General features: G+C 38.1%; 2 protein-coding genes across 5 annotated transcripts in view; one reads left to right on the top strand and one right to left on the bottom strand.

The window, feature by feature from the left end:
* ARL13B (ARF like GTPase 13B) overlaps positions 1-24,473 on the bottom strand; it is a 77,639-nt gene that overhangs the window by 17,902 nt on the left and 35,264 nt on the right. Inside the window, exon 4 of the mRNA XM_084875482.1 lies at positions 1,161-1,266. Coding sequence (XP_084731608.1) covers positions 1,161-1,266 — 106 coding nt within the window. The remainder of the gene's footprint in view (positions 1-1,160; positions 1,267-24,473) is intronic.
* Positions 5,520-23,723, top strand: STX19 (syntaxin 19). 4 transcript variants are annotated; one of them, XM_084875522.1, is made up of 3 exons: positions 5,520-5,926; positions 19,398-19,583; positions 22,687-23,723. In XM_084875522.1, the coding sequence occupies exon 3, from the start codon at positions 22,700-22,702 to the stop codon at positions 23,582-23,584; it is 885 nt and encodes a 294-aa protein (XP_084731648.1). In that variant the 5' UTR covers positions 5,520-5,926; positions 19,398-19,583; positions 22,687-22,699; the 3' UTR covers positions 23,585-23,723. The 4 variants fall into 4 exon arrangements, with proteins under 4 accessions (XP_084731648.1, XP_084731650.1, XP_084731649.1 ...); XM_084875524.1 differs by having other exon boundaries at positions 19,398-19,515; XM_084875523.1 differs by having other exon boundaries at positions 19,419-19,583.

Raw genomic sequence — 24,473 nt, forward strand, 5'->3', positions numbered from 1 at the left:
AAAAATCTACTCAAAAACCAGTAAGTATAATTATTGTAAATCAAAATTAACCCCTTAAATGAATGATATAAAGCACCTGCTTATTTAATTCACAAAATATACCATTGCGATGACCACTAACATTAGGACATAGGAGCTGAAATATTTCAAGTATAATATCTGTAAGCTGTGAGAGATACTATAACACAGGAAGTCAACAGTGCCAGTTAAAACAAACTCACTGGAAGACAAAATCGAACTTCCAGTCCTTAAGGAATTAATAGCAGAAATCATCTTTTAAGATTGACAATCTAATGTCTCCATCTTCTGAAACCAGAATACTTACATCTTCTGCCCATCTTTCTTAAGATTATATAACTCTCTTGATGAGATTTTTCAAAACTCATTGCAAACCTCTCGTATGTTTAAATTTTGTATTTATATGTTTTTTTTACCATTTAAAAAATTTATCTGGTTGGCATGGCTCAGTGGTTGAGCATCAACTTATGAATCAGGAGGTCATGGTTTGCCGATTCCCTGTCAAGACACATGCTCATGTGGTGGGCTCAATCCCCAATAACAGGAGTGTAGGAGGCAGCCAATCAATGATTCTCTCTCATCATTGATGTTTCTTCTCTCTTCCACTCCCTTCCTCTCCAAAATCAATAAAAATGTATTTTTTTTTTAAAGTATAGCAAGATGTATAGCTTGTCAGCACTATCTTAAACAAAAAGCAAATCTAGAGTCTTTGAAATCTCAAAAGACAGTTTATGGAAGTCAATAACAACTAAATAGAAATCAAATATTACAATCCTATATAATAAATATGTAACATGCCTAATGACCGACCATGTAATGACCGGATCACAAGTCAGCAGAAAGGTGGGGCAGCAAGCTACAGGAGGAGGCAGGGCAGCAGGTGGAGAGCTACTGGAGGGCAGCAATGAGCTACTGGCGAGCTACTGGAGCACGGATTTATGTGCAGGCTACTAGTATTAAATAATAACAACAAAAACAGTGAGAATGTGATTTCCTAGGTTAAAAAAAAAAAAAGTTCTTTTAAAACACTAACACATTATTTTGTTAGCTGTCTGCCACCTAATTGCCTTTCACCTTTACAAAAACTAAGTTATACTGAACATATTTCATAGGGAAAAAGGAAAACAAACCCCAAAACTTACTATCTGACATAGGCACTTGTGTTCATTGACCATTTTTTCCAGAGACAGACTTTCAATCACATCAGCTTCTCCTAAAGCCCCTTCCTTGTCTTGTTTATTTGCCAACCTATAGAGATATAAATAAAGTATTTTTATAGCAAATATGTAATCAGACAGCCACTTAAAAATATTTTCACCATGTTCTCATCCCAGAGTTTTAAACCTACTGACTACAGAATATACTGGTTTAAGAGAGTACTACAGAATCTATTTCACCATTTTTTCCTTTATTTTATAGCTAAAATAAGTTCGTAAGAATTGACCTAAGAAAGAGAAGTCAAGTAGGTTAAGAAAATAAGCAACAGGTCAATAGGCCAACAAGATAGAAACAAACTAGTTTTCATAGGCCTCAGCCATCAATTCTAATTTTCACATTAATTATGTCTTTATCTTCTTAAAATACATACATCATGATGCACAAATATCCTTATCTTATGTCCGTATCTTCTGAAAATACAAAATATTCATGTTTTAAATACTCAAATGTTCATTCTGAGCTTGTAGTATTTGAGCTCATCTGTATTTCCAGTGTGTGAATGTGTCCACATAAATCATACAATTTACTGGAGAGGTAGGGTCATTTCTATCTCATTTATTTTGCATAACACAGCACATAAAGAACATTATATTCCATTAGAAACAAACTGGGGAACAACAAAATAAAAAACACAAAGAGTTCTTTATATATATTGATTTCATAGAGGAAGGGAGAGGGAGAGAGCGAGCGACATCAATGATGAGAGAGAATCACTGATCTGATCCTGCATGTCCCAAACTGGGGATCAAGCCTGCAACCCAAGCATGTACACTTACTGGGAATCAAACTGTAACCTCCTGATTCACAGGTTGATGCTCAGTCACTGAACCATGCCTCCGGACCAAAACAAGTTCTTAAAAAAAAAAAAGTTATCACAAAATAACACAATTTGTTATCAGATGGCAGAGGTAAAAAAGTTTAATAACACACTGTCTTGGTCAGGGTTTGATAGATATTTCAGGTGAAAATATATTATTTAACAATTATATAGAACAATAAATCTAATGAACCCTTATCACCTATCTTTAAAAATTATCCACATGGCCTGGCTGACATGGCTCAGTGGTTGAGTGTCGACCAATGAACCAGGAGGTGAGGGTTCAATTCCCAGTCAGGGCACATGTCTGAGTTGCTGACTCGATTCCCAGTGGGGATTGTGCAGGAGGCAGCCATTCAAGGATTCTCTCTCATCACTGATGTTTCTATCTCTCTCCCTCTTCCTTCCTCTTCAATATACATATAAATTATCCACATTGTGTTGGTTACTTTGAAGGCATCTGGTTGCACCATTTAGTGATGTAAAATGGATCAGTGGATTCAGCTGGAGTCAGCCTGATTCAGCCAAAATACTCCCATCTAATGAATTTAACATCCACCGATGACCTTTGCTAAATTCCATGATTTTATAAGAGCTTATAAAATCATGACTTTCCTAGTTCTATATTCCTTTTGCATTTACTGAATTTTTGCTAAAAAGTAAGCTTTCATCAATTACTTGCTAACTCTTACTTAAATACAATTCAGAGAAAAGTTAAGGTAAATGTTTGATCCTTTGGCTTCATTTCCTAATTTTCTTAATAAATTGATGCTATATCCACCTCCAAAGGTGATCAAGTTGCCTTTTTTTTTGGTTTGTGTGGTATATCATTATGAAATAGATTTTTAAAATATATTTATATTTCAATAATTGTAGTTACTTTTTAAAGATTTTTTTTCATTGATATTGTGAGAGAGATGAAAGGGGAGGGAGACAGGAAGAAACACTGATGTGAGAGTGAAACATTGATCAGCTGCCTCTCACACTCCCCATATGAAGATTGAGTGGTGGAAGGGGGATTATTTTTGAGGCTCAAAGTTACACAATTTGGTCAGTGGAAATCCTCATGGTGTTGGCTTCTGTGTTCTTCCTGTACAACTCCATGTTTTTTATATTTTCTTGATTTTTTTGTAAGAGACAATATTCTAGATTTGGAATCTCAATCTCCCTAAGGAGCCCTTGTTCTTTTCAGTGAGGACTGATATTTTAAAGACCACAATCTGGGTGCTAGGAACATTTATTGCTATTGCCTTGCCATTGTTTTCTAGACCCTTTTTCAATGGACAAAGGTGGGGGGGTAGCTTTTTTAAGAAAGAAAAATTTAAATCATGAGCCCATATTGATTTTTCCATTTTTAATAAAATATTATCACACTTTTACTTAACCTTTTTTAAAAAATATATTTTATTGATTTTGTACAGAGAGGAAGGGAGAGAGATAGTCAGAAACATCGATGAGAGAGAGTCATCGATCAGCTGCCACTTGCACACCCCCTACTGGGGATATACCCGCAACCAAGGTACATGCCCTTGCCCGGAATCGAAGCCGGGACCTTTCAGTCCCCAAGCCAACGCTCTATCTATTGAGCCAAACCGGTCCCGGCTTAACTTCTTAAATTGTATCACTTTTTTCTTATGCCGAAAAATGAAGTTCCTAATAACACTGATATTAACTATTTGCTTTATCCTACAATATATATGTTTCAACACAAGAATAATGATATCGTTGTAATTAACTAGTTATGAGTAACTGGAAAGGAACAAAGGAAAGGCCAAATATTAGAGGCATGCCCAAGTAAGGGAAGGTACTTACTTGCCTGTCAATCACATCTGAGGACAAGTCATTGGCCAGGATAGGTGTGGCCACTGCAGGTATGGGAAGATTTGAGATACCTAAACGCCTAAACAAAGGAGTTTGCTCTCTTGCTTCTTGGTTCCTGCTCCTGGCTTGTAGGACTCTCATGGTCCTGCATTTGTCCACACACAATGGACTAATGGACTCATGCAAAATCAGACCCAGCTCCAACATGGGACAGAAACTCTGGACACTGGCTTTGTTTCTAGCTCTCCTGAATCCTCAGCTGCACTTTATCCAGGACTGGATTAAGGGAAATGGGACTTTGGAAACAGAGGTTTATATAATTCCATGCACATAAAGCTTCCTACCACATCTCATCCTCCTGTGAGTGCCTCCGGAAATGCTTATTCTAGCAGCAGCCTCCAAGAATCCCACTCCCACTATGGAGAAAGAGTGTCCATACATTTCTCTGATAACAATGCCAACATTATTAAAAATTACTAAATGCGCCGGGACCGGTTTGGCTCAGTGGATAGAGCATCGGCCTGTGGACTGAAAGGTCCCGGGTTCGATTCCGGGCAAGGGCATGTACCTTGGTTGCGGGCACATCCCCAGTGGGGGGTGTGCAAGAGGCAGCTGATCGATGATTCTCTCTCATCGATGTTTCTAACTCTCTATCCCTCTCTCTTCCTCTCTGTGAAAAATCAATAAAATATATTTAAAAAAAAAAAAGATTACTAAATGCAAGTTAAAATCTCTTGGTGATTATTCTTGTCTCTAAAATATATTCCACAAGTAATGCAGTCAAAATACTGAGTTTTAAATTACTTAACTAATCCCTCTCTGTGGGAACGAGTTATTTTTTATTTTGGGAACAGATTCCAGGAAGTAGGTATACTAAATCAAAGAATAAAGGCAAATGTCACCTTGATAAAAATTATACCAGTGCCCCTGCTCTTACCCTCAAATCACAAAAATCAGGCAGAAAAAAAGGGATGGTAAAAAAATTTACTGCCGAAAGCGGTTTGGCTCAGTGGATAGAGCGTCAGCCTGTGGACTGAAAGGTCCGGGTTCGATTCAGGTCAAGGGCATGTCCCTAGGTTGCGGGCACATCCCCAGTAGGGGGTGTGCAAGAGGCAGCTGATTGATGATTCTCTCTCACCGATGTTTCTAGCTTTCTGTCCCTCTCTCTTCCTCTCTGTGAGAAATCAATAAAATATATTTTTTTAAAAAGAAATTTACTAATGTTAGAGATATTTTATTTCCAATTTTTCAAACAAATATTTCACCCTGATAAAAATTAATTTTGAATTGTTATACTGATAAAATAAATTGCATAACATTGCAGCTCAACTTCAGTTTCCCTATATTGAAAACTCTGGAAGAAACTTATTTTAAAATAAGAACACCAGGTACAATAGCAAGAAAAGTGGGGTAGAAGCTTTAAAGACAGGAGCTCTTTTCAGGCAGTTGTCGTTCAATGATTTTATGAGTGAAGCCCTTGGGATTTCCTAAAATAGACTAGAATGCAATCATTTTAAAATAAATGGAACAAAAAGCTTTTACACCAAGCTTCTTTCCATTCCTATTTATTCTGAATTCTGTATATTTTAGCAATTTTGATACCTAAAAAATGACAAGAAACCTTTGTTTAATTACAACCCCCATTTTATTAACTAATGTATTTTGTATGTAATATAGAAATGGAATTACAGAACCTGTGCCAAATACTCCATGTAGGCAGTTTAACAAGGACTTCCTGTTACCAACTAGCTCCAATGAAAATGATCTCCCTTTAATCTAAAGAATGGGCGGTTAACTGGCAGAACCGGATTCTCCGGGTGTGAAGTAAGCAATTTGTTCTTCTCAGCAAAAGGACAACTTTATCTCTAACTTATTTGGCTTCCTAAATTGGCTTTCAATTAAGTTAATGATATGAAAATGTACAGAAATCGCCTGTGAACTATAAGATAGAGACAAATCATTTGATCAAAACGTTACAGATGACAGGTTTTCCTCTCAAAGAAAGGACTCCAACACCGAAGGTGGAAAAGCAACAAAAGGAACAAGACAAAGGTAATAAACCACTCTTTTCTGTGTTTTTTAATGTGAGACACCTGTAGCCAGAAATCTGTGACATTTAAAAATAGCTCAATAGATAATTAAAATCACCTGTTTTGTTCAGATTTAGACACGACTACCAGGAGCTGATATACTCTTATATATTGCTAATAAATGGAACAAGATCTAGGTTTAGAGATCTCAGAAATAGACAACTATAATAAAAAATCAACTTCTTTTAAGTCCTTTAAAAAAGAGCTTCTCATTTTGGAAACAGGGGAAATTCAGATCCTATAAAAACAAACTTAAAATTCTTGCTTTTTAAAATGGTTACAAATTAGTCATACTTACTTGCTTTAAAGAACACTTAACATTGAATTCTGAAAAGCTTATGCCCAAATGCATAACCTTTAAAAAGTTAAGATAATTAATTTATTCATTGTTGTTTCCCAGAATATTTAAAGTTAATCTGAGTAAATTAGAACATAATCTTGTAAAAGGATCACTGTGAAATATCAAAGTATTAACTTTTAAAATGTTTTAGCTAGTGTATTAACAGTATGTAACTGTAAAATTTAATATATTATAGTTGATTTGACAGTTTTACATTTTTAATTCAGAATCATTTAATTGCTACATATACAGGATGTCTAACACTTCCAAAATAAAGCACTATATATAGAGAGGCTTAACCAAAACACAGTTTATTTTCTGGTATTTCCTCGAAGTTATTTTATAATTGTTACCAAAGTATGCATGTACACCATACTTTCATCAGGTAAGAAAGAATCTTAATATTTAAACAAGTCAGTTAACAACTAACTTACTTAAGCTAAATTAAAAGTAAAATAAAATAAAAAGGTCCTGAAAGACTGCATTACAAGAGCATCATAAAATTCAAATTTTGAGAAATATATATACAACTTGCAATATTTTTTTCCCCTCATTTAAGTAGCCAAAGTGGAGACTATTCCAATAACATCAGCTTCTTTCACCTTGAACTGGGGAAATTCTTCAAACTGGTCTCATTCACAAAAAGCCAAAAATAAAATAAAATGCCCCATTTTATGTTAGATAAGAACTGGTTCTGGTTACATTTCTTGAAATATTTTATTTAATCAATATAGTAACTATAAAAAGAAAACATCTTTAAAAATCTATAATGTATCTATCCCAGGGTATATTTCTTAAATTACTAGGTAATTTTTATTTATAGTCCTGTTCCTGGAAATGTTCCTGTCTGCATTAGGGTGGAGAAACTTTTATTTGAGTCATACAAGTTTACTTTTCTATTTCCCAGAACAAATTGTTGAAGCTGATTACCATGTTTATAAATTAATGTTCTTTCTTTTTGCAAATACGTTTAACCTAAAAAATATAGTCGATTATTGACAGTACAATTCAAAACAGTATAGCAATGCATTAAGTTAAACATAGAACTTTCCCAACATTAAGAAAATAAATTTATGGTATAGTAAAGATTGTGTAAAATTGTAGTCTCATCTATTTCACCTAGCTTAAGCAATTAAATGATAACTGTGAGCTTAATATTTTATGTTTATGAATTTTGTCTCTTCTACCTTTTAAATTCTAATATGATTACATGTCTCACTTTGCCTAATATTCTATTTTATAAAGATATATGATTAAGCAATTAAATGGTTAGTTATATATGTAGTTATGAGTATGCAATTACTAGAAAATGCCATTTGCATACAACATGTAAGTGCAACTGAGTACCTACATTAAGTCAATTTCTGCAGAAATGAACAAGGATTTGAGGAACATTCTGAATTATGTTAACTCTCTAAAGATAATCATTATGGCTCTGGCTGGTTTAGCTCAGTGGGTGGAGCGTCAGCCTGTGGACCAAAAGGTCCCGGGTTCAATTTCGTCAAGGGCATGTACCTTGGTTGCAGGTTCCTTTCCAGCCCCAACCCTGATCAGGGCTCATGCAGGAGGCAACCAATTGATGTCTCATTGATATTTCTTTCAGTCTTTCCCTCTCTTTTCCACTCTCCCTAAAAATCAATGGACAATTATCCTAAGGTAAGGAGTAACAACAACAAAAAAGATAATCATTATGACCTTTGGTCAAGATGAACAGAAAAGAAATTCTTCCCTTTTCTACATACAGAAGTGTTTAATATGATCTTGAGAAAAAAAAGACAAATTTTAAAACTACATATTATATTTGAAGTAAAGAAATGTCCAAGTGCCAGAGATAAGGAGGGAACATACTCATAACCAAAGCAGAGAACAGCAATTAAAGCAACTCCGTGAGCTACTAAAAGCTGAGTTTTAGGGGGTTTTTGTTTGTTTGTTTTGTTTTTTTCATAATAGGGAATTAAAATTGAGCTTCCTAGATGAAGCATGAACCAGAAAAAATAGAACACAGTCTATATAAAAAGATAGAAAAATCTCTGTTGGCTTGTCCAGAATTACAACAAGAAGTGAGGGATCCACTCAGGCTATAAAAATTAGGCCCATATTTATACTGCCTGGGTTACTCCATGGTGCCCCAAAATGAGATAAGAATGTACCCCCATGCAGAGCACTGCAGGCATCCTATCTAATAAAAGAGTAATATACAAAATGACCAGCACTCCAACACACAAGATGGCTGCTGCCATGTGGACACAAGGGGAGGGCAGTTGGGAGGGACCAAGCTAGCAGGGGAGGGCAATTAGGGGCAATCGGGCCAGAAGGGGAGCAGTTAGACATCGATCAGGCTGGCAGGGGAGTGGTTAGGGGGTTATCAGGCTGGCAGAAAGAAGCGGTTAGGGGCAATCATGCAGGCAGTCAGAGCCAGCAGTTATGAGCCAGCAGTCCTGGATTGTGAGAGGGATGCCAGACTGCCTGTTGAGATCTGATTGAATGGTTCCAGATTGGAGAGGGTGAAGGCTGGGCTGAGGAAAATCCCCTCTCCGCCCTCCCCGGCCCCCCATGCACGAATTTCATACTCCAGAGATCTAGTTCTTATATAATTCACCACTGAAGATAAACTACTGATAAACTTCACTAAGTATACTTGTCCACCACCAAGAGAAAAAGCTTGTGACTACAACAAAGATATTTATTCCTCAGCAACCAAAATAACCTAATAAAGTAAAGAATCTTTAACATAAATACCCTTTAACTATTCATAAGAAATAAATGAAGACATGGACCCATAAACAAAGATGAACACAGTATATAAACTTTATAGTTAATTTTATATAAACATCATTTACTATATTATGCATGCCATGATATAAAATCCTAAAGGGAAATGCTTTTCCTAGAGTATCAGTAACATATAGAGATTCATATAAAAAAAAGATTCGGCATATTTGTTTTTTTTCTAGTCAAATTATTAAGATTATTGAATATAAAATGCATATCAATATATTTTGAAGAGTTCCTTAAAGTAAATTTTATTCAAATATGAAAGTATGGTACTCCTTCAGGAAACTTTTCTTTCACAGACAGAACCCAGGGAAAGACAACCTTCGCAAAGGTCAGAGTCAAATGTCTTGGTTTCCACAATCAGTGACAGTAACATTCACCTTCCTAAAGTATTTTGTAAAGGTATACACTGTGCTACAATATCAATTTGAAATATCCTATTTCTTAAGAGCAAAAAATTTAATCTATGTTTTAGAAAAACAGGATTTTGATAAAAATTGGTCATTTATTTCTAATTTAAAAGAGAAAGATCTCTCTAGCCATAAAAATGTTAAAGGGGGTTGTTTCAGGATTTGTTCTAAGTCATACTATCAAAAAGAAAGTTGGAGATCTTGTAGTTTTTGAGAAATTTAAAGTTTGCTAGATGCTTCTTAGCAGTTATATAAACATCTTAGATTTAACTTATTGTCATAAATGAAAAATCAAAATGTTTTGTTTGCATCCCCCTCATTGCTCATTTGAGTCTCCAATGTTTTTTCTTCTTTTTCCCATATGATCAGGAATACAAGTCCATTTAAAAAACAACAGTGCACAAACAGCATATCTACTATATACTTTGAAGCTATAAGAATTCATAGTTTCAGCTTAGTGCAAGAATAGGAAACAGGCTCGGCTGGCATGGCCCACTGGTTGAGCACTGACCTATGAACCAGGAGGTCAAGGTTTGATTCCTGATCAGGGCACATGTCTGGGTTGCAGGCTTGATCCCCAGTGTGGGGCATGCAGGAGGCAGCAATCCATGATTCTCTTTATCATTGATGTTTCTCTCTCTCTCCCTCTCCCTTCTTCAATCCTATATAATAAAAGGGTAATATGCAAATTGACCCTAAAGGCGGAATAACCAGCAAAGACTGGTCGCTTTGACGCACAGTGACCACCAGAGGGCAGACGCTCAATGCAGAAGCTGCCCCCTGATGGTCAGTGTGCTCCCACAGGGGGAGCTCCACTCAGCCACATACTGGGCTGATGGCTGAGAGCGCAGCAGCGGTGGCAGGAGCCTCTCTCGCCTCCTCCACAGCACTAAGGATGCCCAACTGCATCTTAGGGCTGCTCCCCGCCTGCAGGGAGCAAGCCTAAGTTGTCAATCGGACATCCCCCAAGGGCTCCCAGGATGCCAGAAGTATATTAATTGCCAGCTTAGGCCCGATCCCCCTGGGGAAAGGGCTTAAGCTGGCAGGTGGATATCCCCAAGAGGTCCTGGACTGTGAGAGGGTGCAAGCTGGGCTGAGGGAACCAACCTCCAGTGCACAAATTTTCATGCACCAGGCCTCTAGTACAAATATATATTTTTTTTAAATAATAGGAAACAGAAATATCTGTATATAAATAGGAATGAAGTATACTTCACTTCCATCTATGTTATCTCAGCCTATGACTATGAGCTAAGGTACAAGAAATTATAACAACCCAAGTTTCTACATGATGTCAAAGGTAGGATTAAATTTTCTTAGAGTCTTCCTGTGATATAGGTCTATGAGATCAGTACTAATTCCTTTTCCTCTTCTCAACTGTAAAGTGTTTAATTTAGTCTGATTAAAGATCCTAATAAAGTTGCAAACAACATAATTATTTTAGATCTGATATGCTCTATTACCTTCTTTCTGCAAGAACTTTTTCTTTTTATAATAATACTAGAAGCCCAATGCATGACGATTCATGCAAGAATGGGCCTTCCTTTCCCTGGTCCCCAGAGCAGCCTCTCTCCGCTCTAGCCCCTGGAACTGCCTCTCTCTGCTCTAGCCCTGCCTTCCCACACTGTTCAGAGGCCCTGCATGGCTGGGGCAGTTCAGAACGTCCGTGTCATTGCCATGGCAATGACGCAAACATCCTGGCTCTAGCTGTAGGTGCCTGTGTATGCAAATCAATAAAGGTGGTGGGTTAATTTGCATGTACACTCCTGAATGGCTGATGGTTGTCGTGCAGGTATAGTCAATTTGCATCTTTCTCTTTTATTAGTGTAGATTTGATACAGATCAGCTTCATTTGTATGTTTTAATAGGATAATCTATCACCACAAATTAGGAAAAAAGTGCAAGTCAGGCAGATTTATATCTGAATGTTGGTTCTGCCACTTTTTAGTTGTATGGCCTCTAGCAAGAAAGTTTACCCTGCAGACACTAGAAAAATTATAGTGAAGGAAGTCACCATCCAAATAGGGGAACCTCAAACAAAAGTATACCAAGAAAATGGAGAAGCAGAAGTTCTTTTAAAAATTAAGATTTTTGCCCCCCAAGAAAATCTTCAACACATGAGTTTTCAGATTGAGAAAGCTACTAAGTGTCTAGCAAATATTGCATAAGGACCTATGCTGGACATCTTATTGTGACATTTTAGAACATCAGAAATAAAAAGGCCAAAAGTTTCATGAAGGAAATTTTTTTTTTAAGTCTCAGATTTTACACAAAATATCAGGAATCAGATGGCAGATTCCTCAAGGGCAACAAAAGAAGTTAAGAGAAAAACAGCAAAATTTTCAAAATGCTAAAGGAATATATAATTTTCAAGTAAGAATTATATCCACAGAAAACATCATTCAGGTGTAAAAAATAGAATAAAAATATTTTCAAAAATAAAAGTTGTTAGCACATTTACATTTTAAAAGGAAGTATATGGCAGGAGACATACAACAAAAGAGAAAAAAATCCCAACACAACAGCTATGTGGTAAATCAGGTCAAGCTAGAGGTATCCAGGGAAGAAGTCTCAAAAGATAAAATAATACAATGAAAGAAAAAAACAGAATATCTATTATATTTAGATGCATTAAGAGGATATTTCCAGCTCAACTTAAGCGTTTTGGAAGGAATTAGTGAAGTATGCTTGGAAAATGAAGCAACTGAAAAACTTAGGCAATAATTTTAAGAAAAATTAAAAAGTTAAATGGTTCTTGATCATTGTGATGATTATATGGGCATGTTCACTTTGTGAAAAATCATCAAACTGCACATTTTGTTTTGGGCACTTTCTGTATATGTGAAAGTACGTCAATGAAAAGTTTTCCCAAAATAAAAGGGTAAATCTCTTAGCTCTAGCCATAGAAACAAACAAAAAACCAACTTATTTGAGAAAGTATATAGTACCTTAGGTCAGTGTTTCCCAACCTTCTCTCATGATGAGAATCACCTGGTGGAGTTGTTAAAACACAGATTCCTGAATCCCAACTAAGAAGTGCTAAACTAGAATTTTTGGGAACATATAGGTAAAATTGCATACCTAACTTAGTGCTCTGTATATAAAATCTGTCTTAGAGCACTAGTTAAGTATACAATTTTACCTATAGTGCTCTGTATATAAAATCTAACTTAGTGCTCTGTATATAAAATCTGTCTTAGAGCACTAGTTAAGTATACAATTTTACCTATATGTTCCCAAAAATTCTAGTTTAGCACTTCTTAGTTGGGATTCAGGAATCTGTGTTTTAACAAGTCCACCAGGTGATTCTCATCATGAGAGAAGGTTGGGAAACACTGCCTTAGGTGACTCTAATCTATACATATAAAGAGGTAATATGCTAATTTGTCCATAATGGTGTCCCCGTAATGACCAATTTGCATACTGATGCACATGCAGCAGGGGGCGGGTGGCTGGAGTCAAGTTCCAGGGGTCTGAGGAGACTGCCTGTCAGGAGCCCAGACTGCAAAGAAGGAAAAGGAAGCGGCCATGGGAGCTCTTCCAATGCCCCTGCAGGGACACCCTACCCCAACTCCTGTACCCCTGGGGGAGAAGGATGAACACCCTACCCCAACTCCCACGCCCCCTGGGGTACAGGGAGGCTGACCAGACAGGAAGCAGACCCAGCCTGGGGGGTAGCTGTAGCCCACAACTCCGACACCCAATCTTTTCCCTCTGCCACCACCACCAGGGGTGCTCACAACAATAGCAGCACACCAGCAACCATCCATCAGCGGGGCCCATGGCCTGCTGCTGTCGGGCCCCCGCTGTGCATGCCTCTCCTCCCTACAACTTCAGAGGCAGGCCTGGGCAGCCCTCCAGGGTCAGGCCCTTTATCTGCCCCCACTTCCTCGACAGCAGAGGAGCCATCTCCACGGCTGAAACGTGCTGAACCTTGCTGGGGGCTCGGCTATCCTCCTAGCCCACCTATCTCCCCTCCACCCCACTCCAGGAGATTGGCGCCCCACCCTGAGCAGGTACAGCTGCAAATCAACCCCTTACAATTTAAAGAATGTTACCAAGCGGGACGGTAACCCCCCCTTCGGCCTCTCTGCCCCCCTAGAGGCCCCTTAACGTCCTGCCCCCCACCAGTGCCTCCAGGGACAACCACCACTACAGGGCTGCTGACCAGAGCCCGCCCCTCCGAGGCCTGCAGAGCCCTCTGCAAAGCTTCCATAGTTACAGTCCCAGGAAACAATCATGCCCCCTTCCCCAATCAGCACCTGCCACCTGTGAGGGTGCCCATGAGCTTAAAATTAACAATCCCTTCCATTTAGACATCACTTACTTGATTTCTAAGTTTATTAGCTCAGAACCTCCTCATGACAACCCAGTGAGGCAGGCGGAGAAGAGATTACAATTCCCATGGTCTATGCGTATGGATTCAGAAATGAAGCTCAGAGAGGAAGAGTGTCAAGCCCAGTGGTTCCCAAGGTGCAGCACACGCCCCACAGGGGGGAAGTTTGATTTTAAGTGGGGGCAATTCGAGAATGAGTTAACAGTGGATTTTTGCATTTCTTATGGGTCTAGGGGGCCTCATCTACAGCATATCCTACGTAATAAAAGGCTAATATGCAAATGACCGAATGATGGAATGAGTGGTCACTATGATGTGTGCTGACCACCAGGGAGCAGACACTCAATGCAGGAACTGTCCCCTGGTGGTCAGTGTGCACCCACAGGGGGAGTGCAGCTCAGCCAGAAACCCAGCTCATGGCTGGTGAGCATAGGAGCAGTGGTGGGAGCCTCTCGCATCGCCGTGGCAATGCTAAGGATGTCTGACCGGGGGCTTAGGCCCACTAAGCTGTCCGTCGGACATCCCCCCAGGGTTCCCAGGCTGTGAGCAGGCACAGGCCAGGCCGAGGGAACCACCCCCCACAAGTGCATGAATTTAGTGCACTGGGCCTCTAATGTGTATATTTGGTTATAAATGCAGAACACTGTTTAACCCAAACTGTGATATACCTATATTTGAAGAAAAAAATGAGGAGATGGTGAGGTATTAAAAAAAGGTTAAACCCACATCTTTCAAAACAGATAATCAGAATAATTTTTAAATCTGAAAATTAACACCTACATAAGCAGATTACCAAGAAATAGGGAGTTCAAAAGCAACTTATATCTAAGGAGCTGACATTGACTCCCTTTGGGAACCGGGAACTGACAATGAGGTGTGATGGGGCAGGCAGCGGTTGACTGTATATTGTTATAAGCAATGAAATTATTTTACTTCTTAAGCTGTGTATATGTAATACTTGATGAAAACGAAAAGCATTTAAAAGAGACAATTTGTATTCCCACCAACAGTACACTAGGGTTCCTTTTTTTCTCAACATCCTCACTGACATTTGTTGTTTATTGATTTATTGATGATAGCCATTTTGACAGGTATAAGTTGATATCTCATGATAGTTTTGATTTATATTTTTCTGATGATTAGTGACCTTGAACAGCTTTTGATATATCTATTGGCCATCCATATGTCTCTTTGGAGAGGTATCTATTCAGGTCTTTTGCCTATTTTATAATTGGATTGGGGGTGTTTTGGTGTTGAGTTTTATAAGTTCTTTATAAATTTTGGAAATTAACCCCTTATCAGATGTATCATTGGCAAATATGTTCTACCATTCAGTGGATTGTTCTTTCATTTAGTTAATGGTTTCCTTTGATGCAGATTAGTACAGCCACATGGAAAACAGTATGAACTTAATTAAAAAAACAAAAACTGTCAATGATTCACTTACACTAATTTGAAAGAATATATGTAGTACTCCTGTGTTCACTGCAGTGTTATGTACAATAGACAAGATTTGGAAGCAGCCCAAGTGTCCATCAGTAGATGAATAGATTAAAAAAAAAAAGCTGTGGTACATTTACTCAATGGAATATGATTCTGTCATAAAAAGGGGAAAAATTACCCTTTGTAACATTATGTATGAACCTGGAGAACATTGTTAAGTGAAATAAGCCAGTCAGAGAAAGAAAAGTAAATTTCACTCATATGTGGAATTTAATGAACAAACTGAACTACCAAGCAAAATAGAGACAGACTCAGAGAGAGCAGGCAGACAGCTGGGTGAGGGTAGGAGATGGAAGACTAAACAAATGAAAACAGAGAACTTATGGACAAGGACAATAGTGTGGTGATTGCAAGAGGGAAGGAGATAAGTGGAGGTGGAAGAGGGCATAGAGGGGATAAATGGTGGTAGAAAAAATAAAATAAATAAATTTTAAAACAACTTAAAAAAGGAAAAACTATGGCTATATCAAAAGTGACATATCTTTTTTTTTTTTTGGTGAGCTAGCAAAAGTTTATTATATTTTATATATAAATTGTAAATGTATCTGAAAATAATTATACACCTTCAGAAAGACCAAATAGGGTTCTGAAAGCCAGGCATTCTTCTGTAGTTTCTCTCTTTTAGAAACTGCTACTGGAATTATTCTTTTAGAGCAGGAGTGTGGAACCTTTATTCTGCCAAGGGCCATTAGGATTTTTAAAAATATATTTTTCTTGATTTTAGAGAGGAAGGAAAAGGAAAAGAGAAACATCAATGATGAGAAAGAGTCATTGATCAGCTGCCTCCTGCAAACCAGCATGTGCCCTGACCAGAAATCACACTGACCTCCTGGTTCATAGGTTGACACATAACCACTGAGCTTACACTGACTGGCCCCATTTGAATATAACATCATTTGAGGGCCATACGAAATTATCAATGTAAAAACTAGCCCGATATATTTGATCAAATATTTAATTAACTCACCCCTAATGCCTTGGGAGGGCCAAAATAAATGATTTCACAGGCCTTATATAGCCCATGGGCCAGATGTTCCCATCCCTGCTAGAGAGAACCTTCGCCCTTGCCCTCCTTTCTCAAAATACCTCTCCCAATTTAGAACCCCTCAGAACTTGCTTTTTTTGGCTCATCACATCTATGCAAAACCTCACTCCATCAAGGCCATTTTATTTTACTTGGCAGTTGAACATCCTATATAATAAAGAGCTATTATGCAAATAGTTGTCACTCCCTCTGGCCCCAGGGGACCTGAGGCTGTGCCCCCCACCCCCCACCTCTGCACTGGGCCCGGGGACCTGAGGTTGTGTCCCCACCCTGTGGGGGTTAAAAGGGGACCTGATGTTGCACCCCCTGACAGGTGGGGTTTAATGGGGGACCTAAGGCTGTGCCCCGCACCTGGCACCAGGCCTGGAGATCTGAGGCTGTGACCCCTGCCCCACAGGGCTTGACAGAGTTGGGGGCAGCTGGGTCTGGGTCTCCTGCGATTTTGAGCCACACAAGGGCGGGTGGGGACTTGACTCTGGGTCCAGACTCTGATGGGAGGGAGATTTTCATACACATTTTACTAATTTTCTTTCATCTAAAAGTGACATGATATCTTAAACACTTTTTTAAAAATATATTTTTAATTTTTTATCTTTTCAATTTATCTTTTATTGTTGACAGTATTACAGATGTCCTCCATCCCCGCCCTTACTCCCTTCCCCCAGCAACCACTCCACCACAGGCCTTCATCACACTACTGTCTGTGTCCATGGGTTATGCATGTATGCATATAAATTATTTGGTTAACCTCTTCCAGCCACCACCCTTCCCTCTGAGATCTGTCAATCTGTTCCATGCTTCCATGTCTCTGGACCTATTTTGTTCATTAGCTTATTCTGTTCATTAGATTCCACACGTAAGTGAGATCATGTGGCATTTGTCTTTCTCTGACTGACTTATTTCACTTAGCATAATCTCCAGGTCCATCCATGCTGTCTCAAAGCTTTTTTAAAAAATTCTTTATTGTTGAAAGTTTTACATGTTTCCTTTTTCCCCTATTGACTTCACCCAGCCCGCTCCTGCCTCCCAGCACAGGCCCTCACCCCACTATTGTCTGTGTCCATCCGTTAAATTTATGTGTATGCATAGAAGTCCTTTGATTAATCTCTTACCCCTTCCCGACTCCCCTGCTTCCCTCCGAGATTTGATGGTGTTTGATCCTTCTGGATCTATCTTTCTCCGACGGACATATTTTGCTTAGCATAATGCTCTCTAGGTCCATCCATGCAGTTGCAAATTGTAAGAATCCTTTCTTTTTAAAAAAAAAAATATATATATATTTTTTATTGATTTTTTACAGAGAGGAAGAGAGAGAAATAGAGAGCCAGAAATGTCGATGATAGAGAAACATCGACCAGCTGCCCCCTGCACACCTCCCACCGGGGATGTGCCCGCAACCAATGTAAATGCCCCTGACCGGAATCGAACCAGGGACCCTTCAGTCCGCAGACTGACGTTCTACTACTGAGTCAAACCGGTTTCGGCAGAATCCTTTCTTTATTACAGTAACATTGGGTAGATGTGCCACAGTTTTTTAATCCACTCATCTGCTGATGGGCATTTTGGCTATTTTCAGATCTTAGCTATATAAATAATGCTGCTACAAATATAGGGATGTATATATTCTTTCTGGTTGGTGTATCTGGATGCTTACAATATATTCCCAGAAGTAGGATCACTGGGTCAAAATGCAGTTCCATTTTTAATATTTTGAGGAAATTCCATATTGTTTTCCATAATGGTTGCACCAGTCTGCATTCCCACCAGCAGTGTACTAGGGTTCCCTTTTCTCCATATCCTCACCAGCACTTTGTTTGTTGATTGATGGTAGCCATTCTGGCAGGCAAGAGGCAATACCTCATTGTGATTTTTAATTTGCATCTCTGATGATTAGTGACATCAAGCATTTTTATATGTCTATTTGCCATCTGTATGTCCTATTTGGAGAAGTGTCTATTCAGGTCCTTTGCCCATTTTTGATTGGACTGTCTTCCTTTTGTTGAGTTACATAATATATTTTGGAAATTAACCCCTTATCAGATATATCATTGGTAAATATGTTCTCCCATACAGTGGGATCCCTTTTCATTTTGATGATGGTTTCTTTTGCTGTGCAGAAGTTTTTTAGTTGAATGTAGTCCATTTGTTTATTTTTTCCTTTGTTTTTCTTGGCCTAGGAGATGTATCAATAAAAACTCTATGAGAGATGTCTGAGATTTTATTGCCTATATTTTCTCCCAGGATTTTTATGACTTCACTATTTGCACTTAAGTCATTTATCTATTTAGAGTTTATCCTTATGTACAGTGTAAGTTGGCGGTGTAGTTTCATTTTTAAAAATGGTTTCAAGCAATTTATTTTCTATTTTTTCTTTTACAGTTATTTTTTAAAATTATTTTTATTGTTGAAAGTATTACAGATGTTCCTTTTTTCCCCTTTGATTCCTTCTAGTCTGTCCCCACTTCCTGTCCACCCGGCCTGCCCCAGGTCTTCACCACACTACTGTCTGTGTCCATGGGTTATGCATGTGTGCATATAAGTCCTCTGGTTAATTCCAACACTGCCTTTCCTCTGAGATTCAATTTTTTGTTCCATGCTTCTATGTCTCTGGATCTATTTTGTTCATCAGTTTATTTTGTTCATTAGATTCCATATATGAGTGAGATCATGATACTTTTCTTTCTCTCAGTGGATTATTTTGCTTAGCATAATATTTTTCATCTAGTTTGTTTTTTCTGTTAATCCTCACCTAAGGATATTTTTCTATTGATTTTTTTGGTGAGAGTGCAATAGAGGGGAAGAGACAGAGAGAGAGAAGCATCAATGTGATGGTTTAATTTTTAATTGCATATTTTCCATCTCCCCTTGGATAGTAAATTATTCAGGATAGGTATTGTTGAATATATATTATAGCACTTAAAGCTTTGCATATAGTAAGCCATAGTAATTAATTGATAAAATGTCAGTCCTTTAAAAACAAAGGTACATTATCAGGACATTGGTTTAACATTTTATGCAACGCAGGCATCGTTTTTACATTCTCAGCTGGGTCATCATTGAAGAACATCTTGAACATCTCCAGTGATGGCAAGCTGATTATCTCATGAAGCAGTTCATTTCATCTCAGGACAACTCTACTTGGGTGAAGAGTCTTCTTTATACTAAATTGAACCTCTCTCCATGTAATTCCCACCTTTGGAGTTAGGCCAAGTAAGTCAAATTCCTTTTACATATCCAGACCTACACATTTTAGAAAACAGTTGTAGATATTGCCCTTATCTTCTCTTTTGCAGGACAAATATTTCCATTCCTTTTAATACTTTTCCATATATTATGTATGGTCTTCCAATCTCATCCTTACCATGACAGTTCGGAAATTTCTAATTTATGAATTTTCGTCACAAAATACCACACTCAGAACTAACATAATCCCTCTCTCATTTGCTTTGACTAACATAGTCAGTGGAGTAATAACTCAAGAGAGCAAAATGGCTATTCTGATAGTTCTGACAGGAAGCTTGTATGTAACTAAAATCTCCAGTAATTTCATAAGCCCTGCTATGAATGCAAGGGGCTTCCATTTAGTAGATGTAAATTTGTTTTCTAAACAACTGGGTGAACTTATATCTACCTTGATTAAACACATTGTTGTAGCATTTAGTATAGAGTTCCATGTTATTTTAATCTTTGAATTCCAACTCCGTACTTCACCATAATAAAGACCCCTCCAAATTTTGTCCCACCAACATATTGGATAAGCATACCTTTATAAGAACATCTAAATCACTGATAAAATATCTGCATAGAAAGCCCTAGCCAGTTTGGCTCAGTGGACAGAGTGTCAGCCTACAGACTGAAGGGTCTCAGGTTCAGTTCCCATTAAGGGCAAATGCCCCGGGTTGCAGGCTTGATCCCTAGTAAGGGGGCGTGCAGCAGGCAGCCAATCAATTATTCTCTTTCATCATTGATGTTTCTACCTTTCTTTTCCTCTCCCTTCCTCTCTGAAAGGAATAAAAAATATATTTAAAAAATATTTCCATAAATATATTAAAACTGAGTCCCATAGCATAACAGCATAACATTAGAGTTCTTTTCTTATGATTGACACCAATTCTCTATGTAATTCAAGAGCTGTTTGTAACTCCCTTAACAGCTTCTTCTTAACTGCAAAAATATGATGAAAGGTACTTTAAATGCCTTTCTAAAATCAAGATGTTCTATAAAAATTAAATATTTTATTAGCAAAGATTGCTTTTTATTCACTTCATTTCAGATACATATAAGTATATATCATTACAAATTAATCCTATGGACAATTATCAACACAATGTCAATGTTATCAGTGACCCTAAAATAAAATTTTATATTAATACTAGAGGCCCAGTGCATGAAATTCAGTCCAGGAGCCCTTGGGGCATGTCCAAAAGCCAGCAGTCAGACATCCTCAGCACTCCCATGAAGGTGGGAGAGGCTCCCGCCATCAATGCTGTGCTCGCCAGTCATGAGCCCAGCTCAGGGCTTCTGGCTGAGTGATGCTCCCCCTGTGGAAGTACACTGACCCCCAAAGGGCAGTTCCTGCTTTGAGAATCTGCCCCCTGGTGGTCAGTGCGCATCATAACGACTGGTCATTCCACCATCGGGCCGAAACTGGCCCTCTAACATCCCCAAGGGGTCCCGGATTGTGAGAAGGCACAGGCCAGGCTAAGGGACCTCAGCAGTGCACCACTGGGGCCAGGGAAGGACGTGGGAGGTTGGCAAGCTGGGAGGAACCATGAGAGGGCTCCAGGGCTTGTCCTGCCCATCTTGCTCAGTCCCGATTGGCTGGACCCCAGCAGCAAACTAACCTACCAGTCAAAGTGTCTGCCCCATGGTGGTCATTGCACATCCTATCGACTGGCTGACTGCCCCCTGGTGATCAGTGTGTGTCATAGCAGTGATTGAGCAGCCAACAGATATCATTGGCATATTATGCTCTGATTGGTTGAACATCCGACTGGACAACTGAACACTTAGCATACTAGACTTTTATTATAGAGAATATTCTCATGTTTGTAAAATCTCCCTTAACATAAATTTTGTTCTAAGACAGTCTGGATATCTTTGCAGAATACTACAATTGAGAAATCAGTAAAATCAGACCAAGAATAGGTTTTTATATGTATGCAATGGATAAGAAAACAAAACTATATCAAATAGTGCAGTGTTTTTCAACCTTTTTTTGGCAAAGGCACACTTGTTTCATGAAAAAAATCACGAGGCACACCACCATTAGAAAATGTTAAAAAATTTAACTCTGTGCCTATATTGACTATATATAAAGTAATTCTCTTGAATAGGAATCAAATAAACACAAAGAAAGTATTTTATAATTACTTTATTATGAAATATTAAGTAAACAAAATAGTGAAAAATTATAAAATTCTTGTCTTGTCTGCACCTACGGCACACCAGGCAACATCTCTAGTGTGCCGCGGAACAGCGGTTGAAAAACGCTGAAATAGTGTGTTACTCTGGGAGCCTCAGTTATTTTAAGATAAATTTAACATTATCTATATTGCTTAAAGCTCTCATATGAAATCTTCCCTGTCAATATACTGGTTTTAATTAAATCATGTATATTTAACAAAATGAGTATATTTTAAATATTACTTAGACCAAATTAATCCAGAACAGTAGCTTAAGTACTAAGGGAAATTCCAGGTGCCCTTCCCATTTTAAAAGTTAAAGATATGGTCAAGTAAAATCTTCCATCCTAAGACATATCTTCCCATATCAAGAACAATCTATTATTACATGACAGCATCATGACACAAAATACTATTTTGGGGAAGCTCGGCCAGTGTGGCTCAGTGGCTGAGCATCGATGCAAGCATCAAGAGGTCACCGGTTCTATTCCCAGTCTGAGCACATGCCCCAATTGCAAGCTCATCCCCAGGAGGGGGTGTGCAGGAGGGCAGCTGATCGATGTTTCTATCTCTCTTCCTCTTCCCTTCTCTCTAAAAATCAATAAAAAAGATCTTTTAAAAATTATTTTGGGGCAGTTGTATCTCTGTCACTACTTTCTCAGCTACTTCACACAACTGAATAGACTCATAGTAGCCCGATAATTATGCAAAGCAATTTAGACATTATTTTACATCATGTTTTCTCTTTTAGCTATCATGAAATTATTGATTTTTCTCATTTTTAACCTATTTTCAGAAAACTCGGTGGATTTTTCTGGGAGATAGATAGATATAGCTTTGTGAAGCCAACTGATCAGGGGGAAATACCCACCTTTTCTTTGTTCAACTCAACCATTTTTGCTTCCTAGGAAAAAGGGGAAGATGAAGGATCGACTTCAAGAACTAAAGCAAAGAACGAAGGAACTCGAACTCTCTAGAGACAGGCATGTGTCAACTACAGAAGCAGAGGAACAAGGAAGAATTCTGCAGCAAGCTGTTATTTATGAAAGAGAACCTGTAGCTGAGAGATACCTACATGACATCCAAAAACTTCAGGAGAGTATTAACAGTTTGACAGACGATGTTCAAAAATTTGGGCAGCAACAGAAAAGTCTGGTGGCTTCAATGAGAAGATTTAGTCTCCTTAAAAAAGAGTCGAGCATTACGAAAGAGATTAAAACCCAAGCAGAACACATCAAGAGAGGTTTGGACGATTTAATAAAAGAAGCAAAAAAGTCAGAGGCTGAAACTGGTCCATCATCAGTGGTCACAAGGATCCTTAAATCTCAGCATGCCGCAATGTTCCACCATTTTCAGCAAACTATGTTGATATACAATGACACAATAGCAACAAAGCAAGAGAAGTGCAAGAAATTTATTTTCCGTCAGCTTGAAGTTGCTGGAAAGCAAGTGCCTGAAGAAGAAGTAAATGATATGCTTCATCAAGGAAAATGGGAAGTTTTCAATGAAAGCTTGCTTACAGAAATCAATATCACTAAAGCACAACTCTCAGAGATAGAACAGAGACACAAGGAACTTGTTAATTTGGAGAATCAAATGAAGGATTTAAGGGAGCTTTTCATGCATATATATCTTTTAGTAGAAGAACAGGGAGAAAGCATCAATAATATTGAAATGACAGTGAATGGTACAAAAGAGTATGTTAACACTACTAAAGAGAAATTTGGACTAGCTGTGAAATATAAAAAAAGAAATCCTTGCAGAGTACTGTGTTGTTGGTGTTGTCCATGCTGTGGCTCAAAATAAAGAACCTGTTTTAGAAACTACTCCAGCTTTAGAATGAAGGATGCCCTATATTTCAGTATCTTGTTTTTCTTCATTTCACAGATTCATTCACATACTTTCATTCTTATTGTTATAATTTCCTCCTTTAGCCCTTACCCACTAGAACTGCATACACTTCTAAAGCCAGTAACATAAAACGTCTTCATTTACTAAACTAAAAACATTATGCTGAGCTGTTGAAAGTGAGGTGAATGATCTTGTTTCTAATCAGGTATCAAGCTCTACCACCTATTTTTGTAATTTCCAATGTCTTTAGGAGATAAACGCCAATAAGTAGCAACTACTTAAGCATTCTTCTGGTTCATTTGAGAATATTTGGTTGTTAAGAATTGTATAAAATAAGACCTCAAAGGATACTATATTTAAGCTACTTTAATGGCAGCTGTATCAAATCTTTTATGTCCAGATATTGCAGATAATTCAGTGGTCAAGTAAATCCTGATAAAATCCAGCTCTACTTGATGAAGACTCTAGTTGGTAACTGGGAGCTGAATCTAGTTTAAAGTCTAAGCACTGTTTTCCTGAACTTGGGTTCATTCAGGACACCGTGTAACATACAGAGTAGGAAGGTTGGGAAATGAAGTAAAAAATAAAGGTATTCTCAAAAGTTTCTCCATCACTTTTTTTATAAAGCCAGACACTAAACTAGGGGTTAGGGATATAGTTTGAACTCACAAAGGTATAGAAATCTGTAACTCACATTCTAGTGGAAAAAACAGATAACCAAAAAACACAAATGTCAGATCATGCTAAGTCTTGGCAAACTTAAAATAAGGGTATGGTGAGTTAGAGACTATCACTATCAGAGTGGCGTCTTTGGGTTGGGAAGTAAGAAAGGTAACATTAAGTG

This window comes from Pipistrellus hanaki (genome assembly GCF_964339955.1).
Source record: "Pipistrellus hanaki genome assembly, chromosome: 2".
Lineage (NCBI taxonomy): Eukaryota > Metazoa > Chordata > Mammalia > Chiroptera > Vespertilionidae > Pipistrellus > Pipistrellus hanaki.